Source organism: Gopherus evgoodei, chromosome 18 (genome assembly GCF_007399415.2).
Source record: "Gopherus evgoodei ecotype Sinaloan lineage chromosome 18, rGopEvg1_v1.p, whole genome shotgun sequence".
Taxonomy (NCBI): domain Eukaryota; kingdom Metazoa; phylum Chordata; order Testudines; family Testudinidae; genus Gopherus; species Gopherus evgoodei.
Genome location: NC_044339.1, coordinates 14703469 through 14727493, shown reverse-complemented (window position 1 = coordinate 14727493; position 24025 = coordinate 14703469). Strand labels below are relative to the sequence as shown.

The 24025-nt window shown below is 47.4% G+C and overlaps 2 protein-coding genes across 3 annotated transcripts in view; both read right to left on the bottom strand.

Moving 5' to 3' along the window:
* Positions 1-210: 210 nt before the first annotated feature.
* Positions 211-12610, bottom strand: LOC115637072 (pleckstrin homology domain-containing family N member 1-like). Its single transcript, XM_030537910.1, has 11 exons — positions 12284-12610; positions 11691-11781; positions 10915-11061; positions 8807-8893; positions 7868-7940; positions 7130-7266; positions 4880-5026; positions 3097-3183; positions 2051-2126; positions 1328-1404; positions 211-687 (listed from the first exon to the last, which is right to left on the bottom strand). Exons 1-11 carry the CDS (start codon positions 12370-12372, stop codon positions 616-618), a joined length of 1083 nt encoding a protein of 360 aa, XP_030393770.1. The 5' UTR covers positions 12373-12610; the 3' UTR covers positions 211-615.
* Positions 12611-17307: 4697 nt separating this feature from the next.
* The window catches only part of TTLL10 (tubulin tyrosine ligase like 10), a 46252-nt gene continuing 39534 nt past the window's right edge, over positions 17308-24025 (bottom strand). For both annotated transcript variants that reach the window (XM_030537855.1, XM_030537856.1), the window contains exons 11-12: positions 19363-19456; positions 17308-18455 (exon numbers count right to left, since the gene is read on the bottom strand). In XM_030537855.1, the coding sequence (XP_030393715.1) occupies positions 17653-18455; positions 19363-19456 (897 nt within the window). In that variant the 3' untranslated portion in view covers positions 17308-17652. The remainder of the gene's footprint in view (positions 18456-19362; positions 19457-24025) is intronic.

The following is a 24025-nucleotide window of genomic DNA, read 5'->3' as shown; positions in this document are numbered from 1 at the left end:
AGGCACTGGTGCACCTCCATCCCTTCTAGTCTCTGCCTGTGACACATACTGTCTAGTCTCCTCTGGGCTATGATACTTGGCGTCTCATTCTGAGTGCTGGGTTTCGCGTGTGGGTGTTGGTGGCCCGTGCTATACAGGAGGTCAACCTAGATGATTAGGTGGTCCCGTCTGGCCTTAAACTCTATAACAGGAAGGCTCCTTTCTGTACAATTGGTCTGATGGGTTTTATTTATCCTATTTACACACTACTTTAGGTTATTTCTCTCTCCAAGAAGCAGCAGCCAATAAATAAAGTGATAAAACCAGGAAGGATTCCCCCTCAAGGAGTCTGATCAACCAGGATTATATCCAGGGGGTTCCAACAGGCCATCGGGAACAGCAGCTAATCAGGGCACAAATGAGTCCTGCCAGGGACCGTACCCCACAGGGTAGGTTCAGATCGAGGACTCACAATTCAACCTTCTCAGTCTGAAGGGGTTTGGATTCAAGTTGTTTCGGGGCCATCTCTAGTTTTGCCAATGGTGGGCATCTTCCTCCAGCATCCTTAGCCATCAATTTGGCCCCTCCAGTCAGCGCTGTCACGGGGTGCTAGCCTTTTCCATAGGCTCCATAGTTCTAACTCCGCAGTGATTTCTTCGGCACCATTGGTGGTGGCTGGACAGTCACAGTGTCAAGGATTTGCTCAGGCTGGAACAGATTGATGTCAGCAGATTAATGCACTAATACAGCAATGCTGGTGGAAAGACTTCAAGCGCTTTTAAGATTTTAAGCATTCAGAAAAGGTGCAGCCTGTCTCAATCCAAGTTCTTAAGGGGCTCAGAGCATTTCTGCTTTTAAAATCTTGCAGCCCAGTTCACCATCATTCTTTTGTGAACCCCAAGTATGGTGCAGAGGCAACCAAAGGTTCAGTATATATCATGTGTCTCTCTTTATGCATGATCCACAGAGCATATTGCTCTACTAACAGTGACTAGCTAGCGGTCTCTGCCCTTTAGATCAAGCTGTAGCTGCTTATGCTTTCTGCAGTGGAGGTGGGGTGTTCAAACCTCCAGGATGATTGCATGTGATACACACACACATTCTGATTAGGAAAAAAGTATTGTGGTACCCCATGCTGAACCCTTTAGGTGGGAGGATGAGTTCCAAGGGAGCTGAATGGTCACCCTGAGTGCTAACAGGTTTTGAATCATGGAGGACCCTTATCGGGGGTCGAGGGAGGAGTAGGATAAGCAGTTGTGCTTAAGGTTGGAAAGTCCCAGGTTGGAAAAGCAGAAGCCACAATAGCCACAGAGCAAAGAAGTGTATGGGGGTCATATCTGATGAGGACCTTTTGTAGGTAGAAGAGGCATTTTTCATAATCTTCAGCAGTGGAGCAGGCGACCAGGATCGGTTCCGTCAGGCTTCCTGCCAAGAGAAGAGTGAGGCATGTGGGAACATTTTGGTGCAGGAATAGTCCACGCATCCTTCTTCTTGGCCCATGAGTTACCAGCATACACTGGGAGAGGGCACAGGTATTCCAGCTGTGTCCCAGCAGGCAAAGAGTTAACCCCTCTCTTCTCCTCCTCCTCCCCTACCTACACCTGCTCAGACCTCTCACAGGTGTACAGGGTGGAGTAATGAGACAGGGCTCGAGCAGATGGGCCAATCAGGCAACACAGAAGACCATAAAAGCCTGATAGCCAGCAGCAAGGTGAGTGCATTAGGGGGATGAGTGCTCCGGCCTGGGTTGGGTGTAGCCTGAGCAGAGGGGTATGGATGGTAGAAGAGGCTGATTTTCTGTAGCTAGAGTCTCTTGTGGTAGAGAAGAGGCAGGGCTCAGCTAATGACTGGGAAGAGGATTCTTAAGTGAGGCTGCTGGACACAGGCAGAGCCTGTAGCCCCATTAGCTAAACACAGCCTGTATATCCTAGTGTCCTCACCTGGGGCCACCTTACCACAGGCCTGGACTAAACAGTTAGGGAAGGGACAGCTGATTCCATTGCAATGCAAAAATCCTCATGGCACAATCAGTTCTCACCACCCTCACCACGACCATCAATCCCTGGCATACCTGTGATTTCAAATTCCAGCCGCCCCAGCACAGCAGATTTCTCCTTTGCTTGGATCCCAGCTAGAGGGAGTTTTCCCTTCAAAGAGAAAAGGACAGAGAAAATGCCTGCAGTGTATAGGCACAAGGTAGTACCCCTCTAAATGAGCCCTCTAGCAGAGCTCATGGTGCGCTATCTTACAGAAGCTGCTAGCATCCAGTAAGAGCGGCAGGATGTATGTAGCTAGGCCTCGCATGTTTGTGTCTATTTAGCAAATATGGATATTTAGAACCCAGCCCTCTCCCTGTGGTTCCTTTGTGTTATTTTTGTTGCATCCACAGCAAAAGATGCAGCAGTGGTCTTATAATTACAGTTCCTCGGAAGGTAACTGCTTCTGTTTCTGCAGCGCTGTTGTAGTGGTATCGGTCCCAGGATATTAGAGAGACAAGGTGGGGGAGAAGATATTTGCTCACCCACCTTGTCATGCTCAGTTTCTGTTACTCAGCAGTGCAGATGCCAAGCCATGTGGCGACTGCTTTGAAGTTTAGGAGCTGAAGTTACCTTGAGCCTCCTGGGCATTAGCTCTGAGCTAGGGCAGAAATGGAGCTTAGATGCCATTTGATACACCCCCACACTGGTTTTTAAGGACTCTAACAGAGCCTTACTGGGAATTGCCAAGTCCTGGAGTCAGAGAAGAGGTGGGGGAAATGAGAAGGGGTATGAATTCACCAAGTGTGTCTCCCCAGACTAGTGCAGGGTTGCCCAGTCTAGTATTAAATATCCCAAGCACGGTAGTTTCCACAGCTGGTAGAAGACTCCACCGCTCTCATTGTTAGGACATGTTTCCTGATATTAAGTTCAAGTTTTCCTTAGCTCAGCTTCATCCCATAACTCCTCGTTATTCCTCCCTGGGCCACTCTAATCAACCCCCTCCCTCCTTGGTGCGTATACCCTTTCAACACCTGTACAGTGGTTCTTGGATTCCCCACTTAGCTCTCATCGAACCACGCACTACAGGCTCGGTAACTTTCCTTCCCAAGTCAGTCCCCACACCTGCTTCATTATTTACCTCATACGCAATGCCGGTTCTCTCTCTGTCTACGGAGAGGAAAACCAGATCCTCTGGAAACAGCACCAGCAGCCTCTCTTTAAAGTCCTGCAGAGAGAGGTACATAGCACCACTTGGAGACATCAAAGTCACTAACTTGTACTGAACAGGGCAGTCGTAGCTTGAAGGCAGAATGTGTAGTGATGTAAAATGGGTGTTGAGAGAGATTCTAAATCACAGGGTCACTTTCAAGCATTCAGTCATCAACATCGCATACCCCACAAGCAGATATTTTCCCTTTCTTTGCTATAGCTACAATATAAAATATTAACAGGTCATCTGTCATGGAACGCTAGGCTGCATTATACTATTTGGACACTAGGTGGCACGATGTGCAAAATACCTTGTTAAAGCCAGCCTTTGCCATACCTGGCAGAGCATTAAAGGCTCTTAGGATGAACTCATCTGATGCCTTTAAGCAACAGGGGCGGCTCCAGGCACCAGCATGCCTGGGGTGGCAAGCCACAGGGGGGCGCTCTGCTGGTTGCCACGCAGGGGCGGCTCTAGACATTTCACTGCCCCAAGCACGGCGGCAAGCCACAGGGGGTGCTCTGCCGGTTGCCACGAGGGCGGCAGGCAGGTTGCCTTTGGCGGCATGCCTGTGGAGGGTCCGCTGGTCCCACGGCTTCGGCGGACCTCCCGCAGGCGTGCTGCCGAATCCGCAGGACCAGGGACCTCCCACAGGCGCGCTGCCGAAGGCAGCCTGCCTGCCGTGCTTGGGGCGGCAAAATACCTAGAGCCGCCCCTGCTAAGCAACCTCTGTAGCCAGTCCACATCTGGGACAGAAACAAATGACAATATCCTCTACAGTATATCTGAGAGAAAATACACAAGGCTTATGAAACTGACCAATTTAGAATCTGTGTTGTCATTTCCTCCCTCACAGATAGCTGCATGTAAATGCAATGTGTCTGGGTGTTTGTATAGGTATGTACCTCACAATGCACAGGTATCTGATACCTAATGAGTAAGGTGACCAGATGTTTCTTTTTTGTAAGGACAGTCCCAATATTTGGGGCATTTTCTTGTATAGGTATCTATTACCCCCAACCCCCGTCCCAATTTTTCACACTTGTCACCCTACTTCTGAGGGATATTTTGCATACCCGCAAATCATCTGTATCTGTCTCTTTGATACCGTGGGATCCTTTTTTACTAGACTATTTGGCTGACTCTTGATTTCTTTTAGATTACTTGTGGAATAATAATGCTGCACAAGCCAAAAGTCATTGATGATTCATTTAGGGTTTCCCAGCCCATGAGAATTCTTGAGATTTAGAAAAGTTCTGCCATTTTAAATTGGGAAGAAACATAGTAATCTCGAAACTTCTTGTGAACTAACAAACAGTGACAAAATTCCAGTTTGGGTTAATCAGATTATTTGCTTTTGACAATTTTGAAATGTTTTATTTACATTTTGACATTTCCACCCTTCTAAATTTTGACTCTAAATTTACTAAAATTTCGAAATGAAAAGTCATCTAGCCTCAAAAAAAAAACCCAACACTTTTCATTTCAGAAATGTATGTTTCTCAGACAGTTTTGGTTTTGAGGCATCTGCATTTTATGGTGAAAAACTGGTAGATTGAAAAATTCCTGACCAGCTGTTGTTTCCATATGCACTCATCTAGCTAGGATCCCAGGCTATCTCAGTCCAGTGACTTCATCTGAACCCACGCTCCAGATGCTTCTAGTCCTGCTAAGGTGATCCACATGTTTTAGAGCAATAGATGCTGTACATTACCCCCGTGCTGGCGTAAGCCACTTGCACCATGGCCAGGTAGTGTATCCGTCCTAGGTGCTGGATGGGTTTCCCTTCCCACTTCAGAATGGTGGTGTAAAACAGATGCTTCATCAGCTTCCGTTTCTTCCACTGCTCATCACATGGAACCTTTTCCGAGACACATCAGAATGCAACACAAAAGAGAATAAAAATAGAAGTGTGATGTTTGTTAGAGGTTTGAAGGTGTTAGATGAATGTTCCACTGTTTATGACATTAGCATAGGATTTAAGAGAGCTGGGCTTGAGTCCCTTCTCTGCCCCAGACTTCCTGTGCGACATTGGGCAAGTCACATAGCCACTCTGTGCCTCAGTTTCCCACCTGTAAAATGGGGATATTAGCACTGCTTTGCCTCACAGTGATGTTGTGAGGCTAAAAATATTACAGATTGTGAAGTGTTTAGATACTACAGGAACGGGGTCCATATAAGTACCTGAGATAAATTTACATCTGACGCTAAACTTTCCCCAGGTTTGCGAGGGGATATTTCATGTGATGTGAGGTTCTGTTTTGGCCCAGTTATAGAAATGCGCCTGATCCAAATGAGAATTTTCCCCAAATTCAAAGCAGTTTGAGCCTAGAGTTCTTAATCAGGCCTGTTTCTAAATGGCATAAGAATAAGCCTGAACACCCCTTCCCCTTGTTGAGAGATTTGAGAAAAATATTTAGTCAAGGCCTTTCTCACCAACCAACCACCGGGACCTATTCTCTCCCAGTCCCTGAGATTTTACACACTTCAGGTTGTTCAGTCCCCTGTGCAGTCTGTAAGCCCTACAGCACAGATACGTTTTAGCACATAGGAGCAGTGGGGACAATCAAACGGTGCTTTGGTCTTGCTGCACTGGAGTGGAGTCGGTCTTTCTCTGAAAGGGAGACTTAATGACGGACAGGTTGGGTGAAGCAGCCTTTGCTGGAAGGTGGATGAGCTGCTAAGGGTATGGGAGTTACGCATTGGTTAGGTGGGCTTACCCCATAGCACACAATAAAGGCCTAATCTGTATCTAGTGGACCGTTGATTAACTATGCATTAGTAGATGTATAAGCAATGGAGATGTAGGTTTTCTAGGCCTGTGTGGGTGTTGTAACAGCTGTATAATCTTTTAGAGATGGAAAAGTGTGAACAAAGTTTCCTGGCAAAGAATATTAAGATCTGAATACCCTGTTATTGTATTTTGGGGGTGTGTAGGGAAAACAAGGAAAGTCCCTGTCATGTACCAGGACTGCTAGGTTTGTTATTGCTAAAAAGGGGAATAAGATCTAAGAACTTGGTGAGTGGTGGGTTTGTCGGCTTTCCTTGGGTTTGTGAGGTAACCTGTGGGCCTGGTTGAATTGATCCTGAAACATCCTTACACTAAGTAGGTGATTGGAAGAAGAGGACCCTTAATTGAAATTTCAGGTGGTCAGGCTCGAGAGAGGAGTGATGGACTAGGCTGGGTCTGGGCTTATCTGAACCTTTCCTAGTTAGAAACATGAAGACAGAATTTGAAGGGGAGAACTGGATGAAAAACCTTAAGACTATTCACTGCGTTAAAATATGCCACCCCTCAGTAGCATGCAAATGCACGACTATTCTCAACTTCAGCGTACGCCTGTCCTCTGGTAGCACTTCATGGTATTGTGTTGTGGCTTATGAGGCTCTGTATGACAGACCAGTAGACACGTCAGATCAAATCTTCCTTTTTGGGACAGTAACTAATGGGAAGGTTGAATGTCTGGCCTGACTAAACATTTCCCTATGGTCTGTCAATCCCAGCCCCGTTCTGTGCCTCAGAAAACCAGCCATTCAGCTGACTGTGTCTCAGCCAGTTAGAAAAACTAAATGTCAGTGGTATGAAAGTTCATAGTGTGTTTAGCAGACTTGGTCCCTACAGCCTATGATGGATCTGTGGTGTCCTCAGGGTGTACACTGGCTTGGAGGAAAGAGTCACATCTCCCTCTAGAGTCTGCCTCCAGCCACCAGAACAGGTTGTTAATTGTCAGTTCAGGTAGCACAGGGTTGTGCGTGGGATGGCTGGGCTCACTACAACTGATGGGCTTGGTGTCCATCACTCTGGTATTTTGTTTCTGGCCTCGGTGCATCATACCCCACCTGGGAATGCACAGAGGACTTCAGTCTCTCTGAACTCAGGAGCCATGAATGTTTCTTGTCCCCATCCCATTCACTTTGCATTTACTCTGGGCTTTACCCACCACCACCAGCAAGGCAACCTCACCAGGAAAGAAATGATATTGCTGGGGTGGGCTGGCCAGTGAGCATTTGCCATCTTGATGTGCTGCTGGATGCTGAGAACCCAGATGTGGAATTCAGCTGGACTCAGGCATGAGATGATCCTGGATTCTGTCATGGGCCCTATGGAAGGAAACACACAGCTCTGGCATCCCAGGCAGAAGACAGAACTGCCTCTGGGTCTGATGGGTAAATTCCTCCCAGCATCCCAAGACTTCACAAGCTGGTAGCCAGCCTTGCAGACATCTCCTTTGGGACCAGTTCTATTCCTGATGCTGAGACAAGCTCATCCACGTCTTGTGGTCCGTGATGGTGAGTTCTCGGCTAGTCCCCATCAGAACTAGACAGTTGACCTGCTCTACTTGAAAAGACACTGGCCTCTAACAGGTGGGCTCAGCACTTTGAGGGAGCAGATTCAGCAGAATCTATCATTTAGGGTCACCTTAGCACGAAGGGTCATAGTTGACAATGAAGCTTTGCTGGCTTGAGAATCAGTGGCTGCTGCATTTACATGAGAAGATTAGGAATCCCAGTGCCCCTAGCCCTGCCTGAGCCTTATCCCTGTTGCATGCACTTGGCATATGAGTACCCCTGTTCACGGGAAGATGGGTGAGGTGGTGCCTGGAATGAACACAGGGGGACAAGTGGCCCTCTTTCCCCTGTCATCACAAGAGGATCTTCCACCTGTTTAAGCCTTTCACAGGCGTCTAGAAAGAAGGCTTACCCGTCATTTCAAACATGCAGCCGGTGTCACTCGGCACATCCCTCACATTCATCCCCGCCAGCGGAAGCAGGCCCTGCAGCAATGGGGAATTACTGTTAGAAAGCAATCATTGTGACACCATCCTCTCCGCACTCTCTCAGTCATGCACTCTCCCATAACGTCAGGCTCTACTTCTCCCATATCCAGTGTTTCCCTGCCTCCTGAAAGCTGGTCCCCTACTTCAGGAAAATGAAATTCCACTTGGGCCCAGCTCTTTCAAGGGAGGCAGCATCACCTAGTTGCTAGAGCACTGGAATGGAACACAGGAGACATGAGTTTGATTTCTGGCTCTGCCGATGACCTTGGGCAAGTAATTTCCCCGCTCTGTGCCTCAGTTTCCCCATCTGTAAAATGGAGATAATGATGCTGACATCCTGTGTAAAGAATCTGTGGATGAAATCTAGTTCTGTTTTGAGCTCTAGGGATGGAAAGTGATTGGAAGAGTGTGTATTGCTATCATTCAACCCTGCCATGTGGTGTTAAAGGGCTCTCCATGCTAATTCATACACTTACTGTGCCTCCCCCCCCCATCACCCTGCCAAGTTGGCACACCCCAGCTTTGGACAACATGCCTTACTCTTTGATTTGGCTTCTGTAGCTCATAATTCTGTACATCTGTGATCTCCTTCTCTCCCTTCTGTTGTCTCTTTCCTTCTCATCTCGCCCTGATGATGGTCAGGCCTGGACTCCCTCTGGTTTCCTCTGCTTTAGAGGCCCACAGATCGGGACTCTCCTTTTGTAGCTAGAGAGTTTTCTAGCTGAGCCCCTGTTCTGATATTTAGTTACTGTATTTGTGCCACAGACATGCAGTAAAGGGACAGCTTGGTGCCTTGATGGATGAAACCCAGTGCTCCAATGAACAGGGGCTCCATACGGTACAAAGGGAACCCTGTGTTTTACCTGGTAGATAAACGCCTTCTTCATGTGATCCACTGATAGAATCAACAGCTGGAAGGGGAACAGCACAATGTACCGTTCGGACATCTCCTGGGGAAATAAGGTTTTATTTTCATTATCGTCCTAAAATGTTAAGGCATATTTAAAATAAAATATGATCGAGATTAAATTTCCCCAAGCGCCTTGCCTTACCCATTCTTCATCACTGCAGTATTTCGTACATCTATACGTGCTCACAGTTCCAATAGGTCAGGTTGTTTAAGGGCCGTAGAAGAGAGCTATGAGCTGTTCTGTGTAATGTAGCAGATGGCCCAGGGTGAACCAAAATTCAAGAAAATCGCTACTCTGAATACTTGGCCATTCTATAGCACCTTTCCTCAGAGGATCTCAAACACGAATGAGTTAACCACAATGCTGCTGTGAGACAAGGAGTTTAGATATTATTTATCCCCATTTTAGCTCCCTCTGTTTGCCTTAACTTCCCGGAGAGCTCCTATGTAGACATGGCCTGAGACATCAGGCTTTTTTCTCAGCTGGAATTCATTCAGGTGTGATCCCATGCAGATCTTACAGAGATTCATGTTATTAGAGACGTAGGACTGGTCTGGAGCCCTAGGATTGATCTGGAAATGTTTTTTTATTCCTGAAACAATGAAATCCAAAGACTTGTTTTTATTATTTTATTTTATTTGGTGGCCAGAAAACTAGATTTAAAAAAAAACTGTTTTTTTCCTTTTCTTGATTTAAAAGTGGTCAGTGATGGAGAATCTACCATGACCACTGGTAAATTATTCCCATGGTTAATAACCCTCGCTGTTAAAAATCTACCTTGTTTCCTGTTGGACTTTCTCTAGCTTCAGCTTCCAGACATTGGATTGAGTTATATCTTTGTCTGCTAGATTGAGGAGCTCATGATTAAATATTTGTTCCCTATGTAGATACTTATAGACTGTAATCAAGTCACCCCTTAACCTTCTCGTTTTTAAGGGAAATAGATTGAGCTCTTTGAGTTTGTCACTATAAGGCAGGTGTTTTCTATTCCTTTACTCATTCTTGTGGCTCTTCTCTGAACCTTCTCCTATTTATCACCATCCTTCTTGAATTGTAGTCACCAGAACGGGACACAGGATTCCAGCAGCAGTTGCACTAGTGCCAAATATAGAGGTGAAATAACCTCTTTTCTCTTACTTGAGATTCCCCTATTTAGACATCCCAGGATCTCATTAACTCTTTTGACCACAGCATTGCACTGAAGTGGGCTGTAGCCCACGAAAGCTTATGCTCAAATACATTTGTTAGTCTCTAAGGTGCCACAAGTTCTCCTGATCTTTTAGCATTGCATTGGAAGCTCATGTTCGGTTGATTATCTACCATGACACCAAAATCTTTTTCAGAGTCACTGTTTCTCGGGATAGAGTCCCCCATTCTGCTAGTATGGCTCAGATTCTTTGTTTCCAGACATATACATTTATATGTAGCCATATTAAAATGCATATTATTTGCTGGCCCCACTTTACCACGCAATCTAGATCACTCTAAATCAGTGACTTGTCCTCTTTATTTTTTACCACTTCCCCAATTTTTGTGTCATCTGCAAACTTTCTCAGTGATAATTGTATGTTTTGTTCCAGGTCAATGATAAAAAAATGATTAATAGCGTAGGACCAAGAACCTAGCCCTGAGAGTACCCACTGAAAACAGACCCGCTCAATGACAAATCCCCATTTATAATTACATTTTCAGATCTATTAGTTAGCCAATTTTTAATCCATTTACTGCTTGCCATGCTTATTTTATATGGTTCTAGTTTTTTAATCACAAGGTTGTGCGGTACCAGGTCAAAAGCCTTGCAGAAGTCTAAGTATATTACATCAGCACTATTGCTTTCATCAACCAAACTTGTTAGCTCATCAAAAAATAAAAGATATCAAGTTAATTTGACAGGATCTGTTTTCCAAAATAGCATGAAAGCAGATCCTGTTGTTGGCCTGAGGGCCAAATTACCCCACTCATTCTGCTTCTACCATTTAAAAATACATTGCTTTCCCCCATGCATCTGGGAAATCCCTTGCTAAAGAGACAGAAGGTGCAGACAGGATGAGGATGGTTACCTCCATGTGACAGCTGCGCATAAGAACCAGTGAGGACCATACTATTTCCCCAAGGGAGTGGATGCTCCTCCCTTCCCAGCCAGTGATGGGCTGTGTGAATAGGAAGTTCCTTAGTTCCTCCTGTGTTCTCCCCCACAGGACTTCTGCCTGGAAGCAAAAACAACGTCTCTTTATTAGCTTGATGGGAAGTGTCCTGAAAAACATGGAAACTGGAGGTGGAGCCAATGGAATCTAGGTGCAAACTCCTGGACATTGCTCTGGTGTTTGGATGTAAGGCTCAGAGAGGAAGGGATGGTCTTGGATTGAACTGAGAATCAGGAGACCTGGACTCAGCTCCCAATCCTGCCATTCATCTACTGTGAGATGTCTCTGTGTACAACGAGGCGAAGAGCATTGTGAGGTGCTCCTGGGGACAACACCCAGCATCTGAGCCTGTTTGTGGCCTCTGGGAGCTGCCCTGACACAAATCATATTGGCATTAGACTCATCTGTGGGTTCAGCTCGCTGATCCTCCCCTGAAAATCTTCCTCTTCAGCTAGCCTCAGGTTCTGTGAGAAACAGTGTGTGGATTTGTATGACTGTGTAAAACTGGAGGGGAAAAGACCTCCCTGCACCCTGCGATAGTGAGAACCATTCATGGTTGTTTGGGGCTCAGGGCTTACCCATGTAAGTCTAAGCGGTGATGATGACATCATGCCCCATTGAAATAAACAGGCCCGGACTCTCCTACCTGACTACACATGACTCTTGGCTTGTGAGGTTCTGCTTATACTCACACCTCCTGTCTCTGTCGCAATCTCTATCGCTGTCACGGGGTCCCTGAGATGGAGGGAGCCTTCACTCTGAGCTTCTGAAATGGACCATTTTCTGTCATGGGAGAGGAAGGGACACGAAACAGGAGATGAATAGGAGAGGTTCATTAATTAGTTTGTCCTATGGGGTTTATCTAGGTTGTGACATGAACAGGAAAGTTAATGTCATGTTCAGGCAGGAGACTAAATTCTGACATGGCCGTTTCAGCTTTTAACTGCTTGATTGCTAGAAATATTCCGGTGGGCTCTAGATCAGAGGTTCTCAAACTGGGGGTCAGGACCCCTCAGGGGCTCGTGAGGTTATTACATGGGGGGTCGTGAACTGTCAGTCTCCACCCCAAGCCCCGCTTTTCCTCCAGCGTTTATAATGGTGTTAAATATATGAAAATGTGTTTTTAATTTATAAGGTGTGGGTCGCACTCAGAGGCTTGCTATGTGAAAGGGGTCACCAGTACAAAAGCTTGAGAACCACTGCTCTAGATGGAAGGTAACTTCTGTGTATCCAGCAAGGCCATCAAGCCCTTCCAAACATCTAGATTCAAAGACATGCTGCCTACCTGCTACCCCCTATTTCCAGCAGCTCCATCTCATCCTGGCATGTCCCTGCCAACGCAGCTTGCCGGGCGCTTATGCTGCAGCACCCCATCCCTTCTCACCAGCTCCCTCAGGCAAGGCACCTGCCCTCAGCCGCTTCAGTCCTCGGGGTCAATTCCGAAATCACAGGCTGACGTGCTGACGTTGTCTCTAAAAAATGGTCCGTAAGCATGAGGAGAAAGCACAGATGGTGGGAGGAGAACGTGCCGTGCCTGTCCGCTTACTTGCTCTTTAAGAACATGCTTGGGTTAGAGGCAGGAAGATCTGAGATGTAAAAGTGTTTCCTGTTGGTCTGAAAACCTTTTCTCTCCCATCCCCCAGTGTCACAGCTTCCGGCTAAGGAGATGGGGGGCGGGATAAGCAAATGTGACAGTTTGACTCTCAAACCCAACCAAAATAAAGAATGAACACGATCTGTAATACACACTCGGAGGGATGCCGAGGGCAGCAGCCCCAGCAGCATGGCAAGCCTGGGGGTACAACGAGGAATAACTTGATGAAAGGGAGGATTTGGGGACAAATTTCCAACTAGTGAGGCTGTGGCAGAGTGCTAGGAACCAACAGCTGAGCCATCTGATCATGTAAACACCAGTTATTCCCCCCACCCCCACCCAGGTGGACCTGACTGTGCCTAATTAATGCATAAGAATGGGCTGGGGGAAGACGAAAGAGTTAAGTAACCCACTACAGAGAGGGTAGAAGAAGGCACCGGAAGGAGGTGCTGGCTAGCAGAGCCAGAACCAAGAATGATCTGTGGGTAGAGAGATCTCTTCCCTCTCCTCTCCTCAGCAAAGGGCTGAAGAGCAACTGGTACAGGTGATGTATGGATGAGCAAGGTGGCGGGAAGACCCATGTAAGTAAACTCTATGCCAGGTGCTTAGCCATGGAAGGGCTCTGAACAGTCTGTGTAGACCACGCAGACAATGGGAATGGGCCATTGTTCTGCCACGGGGCTTGGTATGGAATAGTCTCCCTAGGGGAGATCCCTATTACCAAACCAATTTGAAACTGCACTGCGCAGGGCCAGGGTGGGTGGGGAAGATGGGCCTGAATAAAGGTCCTTTTCCTCTTTGTGTTTCTGGGATTCTATGAAACAAAGGGTTTGGTTTTTATCTGAATGCTGGACAGTCAGGTAGTGACTCTTCTAGTACCTGAGGGACTGGTGGACAAAGCGGGAGGAGTCTTTTTCAAGACAGTGGAGGGAGAGGAAGAGGAAAGGGAAAAGAGCTGCTGAAGGAAAGGGGGAAAGGAGAGACAATCATAGAATATCAGGGTTGGAAGAGACCTCAGGAGGTCATCTAGTCCAACCTCCTGCTTAAAGCTGGACCAACACCAACTAAATCATCCCAGCCAGGGCTTTGTCAAGCAGGGCCTTAATAACCTCTAAGGATGGAGATTCCACCACCTCTCCAGGTAGAGATGGGAACCAAACTGACTTGATCCTTGTCCTGCCTCTTGGGATGTTGAGGATGAGTCAATGGGCTCAGGGTTATAAGCAGAAATAAGCCCAAGCTGTGAAGTTCTTACCAAAATCTGAACTTCCTCAATGCTCAGGAGCGTGAGGATCTGGGATTTGGTTTGGCCCATTTTAGAGGCAAGGAGTCAGCTGTAAAATTTGGACTTGGATCTGAACTTCCCCAAAGTTTGGAGGATCTTAGGAGCGGAGCTGGGTATTGGTCAGGGCTTACTGGCAGTCAGAGCAGTAATCGACTTTGTTAGATGTACCTCATGTCCTGCAGCTCATGGACATGAAAGGGTTAACACAAACGGTGGGTGTTTTTGTTGTTTTTTTTTAACGCACAGGCCCAAACGGAACTGAAAGGACCGGAAGCAGCTGTGAAGGCCTGTTTAGTGATGCTCTGAGGTGGTGTCACCAGCCTACAGAGCAGCAAACTGTACGTCTGACTCCTCCCCCAACTCAGAAAGCAGCAACCGGTGCTCGCTGCTGAGTTTCATAACACTTCCTGAATGAGTGATGTATTAGAAATGCTCTGCTGAAGCTGAACTGGGCTTCGAGAGTTGCTGGGTGGGCCGAGGGTGCACACAGTCCCTTTATAATAACGTTATGACAGTGAAACTGAAGAACGCTGCTGCGTGCGGTAGAATTACTGCAGCCTGTGGAATCAGGACTGCCCTGATTTGCATTAATTAGCCCAGTGGTATTCACTGGGGAAGATCAATCTATACTCAGCCCTCACCACCAGCAGACCCGAGCCCAAGAATGAGAGTTTGGTTCCAGATCAAGGCTGGGGTGAAGGTTTGGAACTGACAGAGCAGAAATCTCACGAGCTGCAGCCATGTGAGCTAGCTGGTTTTTGCAAGATTTCTGCCATCTTGGGCCAAAATCTCATGGGAAACATCTCTTCCAAAACAGAACCAGAAGGCAGGTTGCTTCTGGTTTAGGATCCAACCTTGGCAGGGGATCTCCAAATCCAATAACCCTCAGTCTCTACATTCAAAGGGGCTCCAGTCCCCAGTTTTAGGTGCTTTGCCTATTTATGTCCCCTAGTGTAACTGATCAACGGCCATAACCTATCAGGGATTTTCAAACAATAAAACCATCAGCCACCAAAGTGACACATTCCCTCCTTGATGTAACGCCATTGAGTTCTATGGAAACACACCAGAGAGGAATTTAGCCCAAGATATTTGATTTGGACCAGAACAGTTATCAGCAGAAGAAAACATCTTAGGTCCAGGGGAAATGAATGTTTGCATTAGCTCTGTCCCTCATTGCAAGGCCTTTGCTAATCAGCGTGGCCATATGAGCCTTTCTTTATGTCCGCCAGTGGGACCAGTACTGTCGACCAGCTGTTGGCGTTTTAACTACAGTGACTCAGAGCAGGCCCAGACAAGAAAGTGACTGCTGGCGTCTTGTCCGCACTAGTGATTTAGGCACTGCTGGAGAGGCAGGCTGGCTCTGGAATAGCCAGGGAAGCTCATTCTGGAACCTCTCGTTGTTTGATGGTTCTAAAGACAGCCTGCTGCCTCAGCTCAGCGGGATCTAGCAGAGCGCTACCTTTCCAGGTCTGTCTTCACCATGCTCAGAAATGCATGAGAGCTCCAAACAGTGGTTGGTTTGTGTGGGGTGGGGGAAGCCAAGGAAATCCCCTCCCTCTGTGTGGGTACCTTGGAAAGAGACTCTTTGCCACCAGTGGGGAGGAGAATGCAAAGGGTGGGTCCTGTGCCCTCTTCTGATGACACGAGGGGCTTATGCGTGATTTACTGGGGATGTGCTGGGATTGGAGGGAGCCACACGTGGTGGTTGGGAAAGTGCAGGCCCCAGCAGATTGCGTCTAGTAATCAGACCACCTTATGCTCAGACAGATCCGGGGGATGTAACCTGGAAGGGGAATTATTGAGTGCTGAGAGCCAGGGAAGAGAAAACTCACAAGCCCTGAATGACACTCTATGGTAGGATGAGATGATCAGGCACAACATGGGACATTAGGTCCTCCTCGCCCTACAGCCTCACACCTCATTTGGAACAATTCCTGCTCTGGTCAGGGCCAGGCCGGGCGGGGTGGGAAGGTGATTTTTACACTGTGCTAGGGAGGCATCACATCTGGGTGTCAGGGCCTGGCACACAGATAGTCTCTAAGGCTATCTGTGACTCTGCTGCTCATGTACACGGACTCACGCTACTTCTCATCAAGCTAGTGTGAGTATGAATGGCAGGGCAGCCACTGTAGCATGCAGTAACGGCATCGGAGGCATGGCTGAGCCATGCTGAGAACATACCCCTAGCTCATAGTGTAGACGTGGCCTAAATCAGATTAGGAACTGCTGCCTTTCCCATGATCCTCTGCAACGAGCACGGTCACAGGCTGAATATAGGACTGGGTAGCACACTCTGCCACTGACTCCCTCTGTGACTCTGGGCCAGGCACTTTGACTCCTGGGGCCTTAGTTTTCCTCTCTATAAAATGGGGGCTTACTGCATGGGAAGCGCATGTGGGGGGGAAAGGGCGTTGTGCGGCTCTGTTCAGGTTGATACGATGCTATTTAAGTATGATTATTAAATGCCTATAGGCAGGATTTCACACAAAAGCCCACTTGTGTTTCAGTACAAACAGTAACGCTGGTCGGGCATCTTGCCTTCGAGCCGCTATGGTTCCAAGCATCATGAAGGTGACTCACTTGGGACTAGTTTGTAGCAGGGGGACCTCCCGCTGCCCCTTCTGCAGAGCAAAGAGCGGCTTGGAAAAGACCACACCGCTGAGTGGTCAGAGCTGGAGGACCTGTGCCTCGTTCCCTGCCATAGTGTGGTGTCCAGAAAAGAGGGTGGCTGCTTGTAAGTGGGGGAGAGGCAGCAGAACAAAGTGCAGCAGGATGGGAGGGAATAATTCATCCCAGGTGGAAGTGGAATGTTCCACTATAGAAAGTATTATGCCATTAACCAGCCCTCTGCAGACCATGCAAGAGAGGTCTGGGGAATCTCACTAGCTTAACTGACAGAAGAACATAAAAACAGCCACAATGGGTCAGACCAAAGGGCCATCTAGCCCAGTAGCCTGTCTTCCAACAGTGGCCAATGCCAGGTGCCCCAGAGGGAATGAACAGAGCAGGTAAACATCCAGTGATCCATCCCCTGTCACCCATTCCCAGCTTCTGGCAAACAGAGTCTAGGGACACCAGACCTCTATACCAGAGGTTCTCAATCCGCAGTCTGTGGGCCACTTGTGGCCCAAACAGCACATAACTGCAGCCCATGTCACAGCCTCAGGGCCATGCAGGTACGGTAAATATTATGTTGATGTGGCCTGACTTAACAGAGAGAGAGAGCGGCATATGCGGTCCATAACGGTAAATAGGTTGAGAACCACAGCTCCATACGATCAAGCTAATAGAATTGTGAATAATAGATCCCTAGAACATGAGTGCCTGGTGCATAAACAAGAACACGTGCACATATATCTGGAATAATACATGATTAGGAGTGCACATTACATACATAATTGCACAGGACACACAATGGCATACATGGGTATAACTGAGTCTGCGCAGCTGCCATGAAAAGAAACACTCTGGAAGAGGACATCACACTCTGTGGTTTCAGTCTCATTCCATGGATTTATAAGATGATGCTGTGTGCAGGAGGAGGGGAGGGAACCATATTGATTATGGGAGGTGTGTTACATTGGTGATCAGTAGTCAGTGTATTGCATAATCATCTCTCTCTCTCTTTTAAAATGATAACAAAACAGCTTTTAAAAATCAGTGACTGTTTCCAAAAAATGCTTAGATACGTCACAGATATATAGAATGATTTGAGGTTTTTTTATGTTCCTTATGGGAAAGCATCATGTATTCAACACACAGTGATCTCAGTCTAAGACCCGCGATGGGACACCTTTTTCTGATCATCTGGAGGTGGCCTGGCACCCTGGGATACAGCTACTGCTTTGCTGTCACTGGTCGATGGTGTTTCCTTGGCTGTGGGGTGCGTCAGGGGTTGATAGAGCGACTTGGAGTGGCTTCCCAAGCAAGGTGAGCTACCTGAGACCTTGGACTGGAGGTGCAGAAAGACCATCTGGGAGCTGATGAAGGCCGGGTCTTCTTTAGTGGATGTGGGAGATTTAATCCCGAAGGTCTGCTGTAACCACATACCATAGGAGGTCTCTTTCGAAGCAGCAGCTGTGGGAACGATAGTGCTGGCCATGTCCTTCTCTGAGCCATCGTCCGTGCTATGCTTTGCCATGCTACCTTCTGCTGAGAATGTCGGAGGCCTGATAATGTACTGGCTGCACGTACTGCTCACCTGGCCGCTTCGGGCTGTGGGGTTGAAAGGATGGCAGGCGTAGATGCTGTGTATGTCAGTGATCTGCACCTGTGGCATAGTTAAGACAGTTCTCTGGGAAACCTTCTGAGGAGGGGAGTTGGTGTTTTCTCCAGAGTCACTTGGTTTCTTTGGAGGCTTCTCTGCTGCTTTGAGAGGATGCCGAGCAAGGTGGCTGGTGCTTTCTGTCAATGACTTTTGGTTCCTAGCGATACCCAGGGCGTTCCTGGTCTTTGAGGATCTCAGTCCAGCTTCGGACGTACTCCCGTTATGGAGCAGCACAAAATGGCACTGTGTCCGCAAAGGTAAAATCCTCTGACCTTTCAAGCTCTTGTTGAAAATCTCAAGAGCCAAATCTGTGACAGAAGACATGATCATGACATGGCTAAACACCTCTACACACACACACCAAACTATACTGCACACCACACAAAGCACAGCTAAGTCACCGAAAGGACACACAGTCAGGATATGACTAAATACCCCAGCATAACAACCGCTACACACAACAGTCATAGCTGTGAAAGGAAACACAGTCAGGACATTATTAAACCATCTTGCACAAAGACACGTACGTTTCACGTCTATCATAAACCTCTTGTGCAACTCGCAAGTCCCTCTGTGCCTCAGTTCCCCGTGGGTAAGATGGGGACAATGGCATTGCCCTACCTTACAGGGCTGCTGAGAGGATAAATACATTAAAGATACTATGCTAACAGGGGCCAGATAAACGCCCAAGTCGGATAGACTGTGCATGCATGTTGCTAATCCCTGTGCCTGCAAAAGAACGTGCATGTGAAAGCTGCCCTTGCAGGAATGTCGGGTACAATTTGAAGGGCTGTTTATAAAAATGCAGCCCACACATTTTGCATAAGAGAAAACATCTTCAGACACATGTTCTGCCCTGAATGAGCAGGTGGTTACAAACAGTAACAATCCTAAGCAGTCTTGGTTAGAGTAGGATTTTCAAAAGCACAAGTCCCACTGAAAGTCAGTAGCACTAAGTGCTTTTGAGAGTCCCAGCCTTAGTGCACAAAGGGGCCCAAGCCAGCTTTGCCAGCAGGTCTGTCCATTGATTGCAATGGGCATTAGACCCCATCCAGAGCTTGAGATCCATGAAAACCCTTATGCAAACAGAACCTGACTTCACTCCTATTCTGTATAATGCCCCAAACCATGTTGTTGTGCCTTTGCTGCAGGTGGGCATGTCTCATGGAGCGCATTGGGGAAGCTGAGACATGGATTGCAGGGCTCTTTACTTACCCAGAGTCCCATTGACCACGGTGGGGATGATGTCCTGCAGCGCTGCACAGTTGGTGTGCAACGCAGGGTTTGCATTCATCTCCAGGAGCCAGACCTAAAAAGAGATGAGCATAGACAAGAACCCGAAAGCTACATTTATTCCCCCCCAGTTTGCGCCGGTGCTGATTCATGAATGTGAGAACAGGCAGCGTGAAATCAAGCCAACACAGGCCAAAACATAAGCAAGAGGCTAACCACATCTCCAGTCTGTGATCTGACTAGCGCTGTGCAAAACTTTCATAATGAGCCCTGCAGTCAGGTGACATTCACCAAGCTTGTGGTTTCATTAAAAAACAGAACACTTGTGAGGTTTGCTGAAATTCGTGCATCTGTTGTTAAGAGGTAGCCATTTGCAGGGCTTAACAACACCAGCTTTATTGAGCCTACTAAGTTAGGAACAATGCTACGTATTCTTTTGTGCTCTTTATATTAACTATCTACATATACATGTGTATATTTACCTATGTCTTTTTCATATAGTCCTTCCAAAACATCTGTCAAGTGAGTTTGGAAGGAACCTGTGGCAAAGTTGTACAGATTGTTAGGGGAGAAGCTTTGACAAGCCTGATTCCAAGTGAGGTTGAGATCAAGATTAAGCACCATGAGGGCCTGGTTTCAAATGAACCCAGGGCCTTGATTCCACGGCTTGAGTTCTGAGCACAACTAGGGCCAAGTTTTGGTTTCAGCTGGAAACCACGTGAAACATTGACTTTGCATGTCTGGGTTAAATTCAACTTGGTTTCCTTTGAATTGTCAGGCTCTTTCAAATCCGAGAGTGCAAGTGAGACACAGCAGTGATGAAACCAGAGCAAACACTCACACAAAGCTGTACATAATGAAGCAACTGTGGGTTCCATTAAAACCCCAACAAATTTTAAGCCCAGTGAGCAAAACTCCTCTATTCAGCCTCTGTGTCCAGCACAGGTTCTCCAACTCACGCTGAGGACTTGCTGGGAGAGTCAGAGCATTCAGCCGTTTGCAGGGAGGCAGAAAAGGCGGCTGATGCACATAATTGTCCTAAGACTGACTAGTGCTCTGATGTTGAAATGCTGTGGAGAAAGAGCGCATCATTGGAAGCAGCCAGCGTGTCTTCCTCCACAAACGTTCCTGCCTTCTCCCCTAGAAATAAATCACTGGAATTAGGCAGGGTTGGTGCTGTAATTTTCCCTTCACCTCTCCCCTTCTTTTAGTGAGAGGAAAAATAAAACTCTGAATTCTCAGTTTGTTCAGGGAAATGAAAAGATACAAAAAGGGCTTTGAAATGTGGATTGTCTCCTTCAGAAGAGTAGAAATGAAAGCGAAGGCGGCTCTCACTGAAATGGAAACGTTTTACCGGTACCACTAGAGGGCACCTAAACTCCATGGATAGCTTCTTGCAAATATTTTTTCCCCATTTTTGACAACTTTACTCAGCGCCCCCAACACAAAATCAGAAGATTTTGTCCTGACAGATGAACCTTTACAAATGTCTGGATTAGTGTTTTGTTTCCCTTTCGTGCTTTCAAGTGAAACAGACAAACAGAAGGAGCAAAGCTCTCCATGCTACCGCTCTTATACGGCCTCCATCAGTATAGCTCAGTGGTTCTCAGCCTGTGAGGGCGACAGGCAGGCAGCTTTCGGTGGCACGCCTGTGGGAGGTCTTCCGGTCCCGTGGCTTCGACGGCAATTCGGCGGCAGGGATGCCAATGGCGCTGCACTGGCAGACCTCCCGCAGGCACGCCACTGAATCCGCATGACCAGCGGACCTCCCGCAGGCACGCCACTGAATCCGCATGACCAGCGGACCTCCCGCAGGCACGCCACTGAATCCGCATGACCAGCGGACCTCCTGCAGGCACGCCACTGAATCCGCATGACCAGCAGACCTCCTGCAGGCACGCCACTGAATCCGCATGACCAGCGGACCTCCCGCAGGCACGCCACTGAAGCCGCATGACCAGCGGACCTCCCGCAGGCACGCCACTGAAGCCGCATGACTAGCGGAGCTCTACCAGGCACGCTACTGAATCCGAATGACCAGTAGATGTCCTGCAGACGCGCCGCCAAAAGCCACCTGCCTGCCATGCTTGGGGCGGCAAAAAACACAGAGCCGCCCCTGCCTCTACAGATCAGTGAATTGAACCCTGGGTTCCTGTGTCCATAACCATTGGGCTATCCTTCCTCTCCTCACTTTCTAACCTATGAAGCGGGATGGGTAAACTGCAAGCTCCTCGAGGCTGGGCACATGCCCTTTCATTCTTTAAATAGCACTGGATACAGTCAGCATTTGACAAATGACCTTTTATTATCAATTACTTAAATTTTTTTTTCTATTCTGTTTGGTTCTTATACAGCTCTCATCATTGCAGTATCTGAGCACCTGTGGCTAGAATCTGTTCCATGTTACTTTGCCGCTAATGGCTACCAATGGTCCTGATTCTGTGTTCCTTCTGCACCCACCACTACTACTGCCTCAGGGGGCTGAGCTTTGGGGCTCAGAAGAAATGCAGGTTTGGGTGAGAGTTTGATTCTTTTCCCCAGAATTTCAACCTCGAAAAGTGACGTCCCATAAATGGCGTGGTCCTTTGTGCGCTGCTTAATTGTAGCCGCTGGCCAAATGGAAAGTAAGGATTTCTTTGGAGTGTCTGAAAATAATAGAGGACAGTGCTGGTGTCTTACTTAGCAGCCCATCTCCCAGGGGACTCTAATATTCAAGACCACATGGAATTTATTACTGGGTATGTAATAATGGCTGCGTTTGATACACCTAATCACAACATATGATATACATGGGTTTGTTCTCACTCACCCCAGGTGTCACTCTATTGACTTCAATGGAATTACGCCTGCTTTACGCCAGTGCGAGTGAGCTCCAAACCAGGCCACAGTTATTTGTCCCATTGCTTTAAGTCCTTTGAGATCCATAGAGCTGGCGTGAAAGCTGCATTATCTCCTTTTGTTTTGTTCTAACGGTGCCTTATCTTAGCTTGTTCACAGGAAAAACCAGGTGGGACCCGAGTGCCTGGCCAGAATCCATGAGCTTCTGAGACTCTCTGAAACTGATTTTCTTTGTGGCTCTGGACAACGCATTTAGGGCCAGTTTTTCAAAGGGATTTAGGTACCTAAAGATATAAATAGGTTCCTAGTGGGGTTTTCAAATGCACCTAAGCAAGTTAGGTGCCTCATTCTCATTTAGGGTCACCAGATGTCCCATTTTTATAGGGACAGTTCCATTTTGGGGGACTTTTTCTTATATAGGAGCCTATTACCCCCATCTCCTGTCTCGTTTTTTCACAGTTGCTATCTGGTCACCCTATTCCCATTGAAATCTATGTGAGCTCGCACTGGGTGCTCTTGAGAATCCCATTAGACTCCTAGCTGCATTTTCAGGGGCCTCCAGACCCTTGGCCTCTCTGGGACACATTTTCAAAGAAGTTCAGCTTGCATTTAGCCACCTAAACAAGGGTCAGCTGTTTAGACATACTCGGCCCCCAACAGCTCCCCTGGGGCAACTCCGGTGAGATTTTCAAAAGGGCCTAGTACCCACTGTACTCAGCTTGTTTGAAAATCTGAGTATTTATTTTGGTGCCTGGATGGGTGCTGGGGGCAGGAGGGGGATGTTTTTGTTTAACTTTCTGATTTCTGTGTCTGTTTCCTCATATACAAAATAGGAATGCTGCAACATACCTGCTTAGGAAGGGTGTTGTGAAGATTCATTAGTTAATGTTGGTACAATGCCTTGAAGATCTAAAGAGCTGTTTAAGTGCTAACGATTTAATACTATGAACTGCAGAAGAAGCAAAATCCCAACACCAAACAAAGGTCATGCTTAAAAATAAAATAACTAAATTACCTTTTTTACTCTCTGGACATAAAAGAGGAATCTGTGTTTCCACACTGTTTTCCTCCAGTCCTGTTCTCTAGTCTCTGCAGGGCATACCTGTTGGGTGATGCCATTTACTCTCTCTAGGGCAGTTTAGTTTTCCCGTGGCATGTATGACTCCTGCCATGTTATGTCTTTTAGCCCGTGGCTTTGTCAATGAAAGGCAGCCCTTATAAAAGCTACAGTGGGTAGTGGTTATTCTGCTGCTCTTGCCTCCCCGCTCCCCCCACAGCTTGTTATGTGTTATCTCTTGTGTTACCTTTGAAACTAGTTGTTGAGTAGATATGGTTCCATCAATACATACACCTTGAGGGGGGTGGGGGGAATGCATGTGCTTATACACACAAACACACACAGAATGATCTGTGTGGATTACCTTGGAGCGTGCGTTCTTTCCAGGAAAGTAACATTTACAAGATTTAGCCTCCATAACTAAATCTTCTAATTAAGAAGATACTGACTACAGCTGCAACCTCAGATACAAACTCCTTCACCCCTTTGGGGGGCTGGCGGAGGGGGCAGAGATGTGCGCTTATTTTGCATGTGAATCCCCAGCTCAGAAGCAGCTTTGCAGGGCCGGTGCTGAGTCTGGTCCCAAGCCCAGAGCCCTGTGGGGCAGGGACTATCTTTTTGGCCCATGATTGTACAGCACCTAGCTGTGATGGGGTCCTGATCCATGATCACCACACTGCAGCCAATTAATAATAATTCTACAGAGGCCTGGTCTCAAGTTACAGTGTGGATGAGGCTGAAATCCTGAGC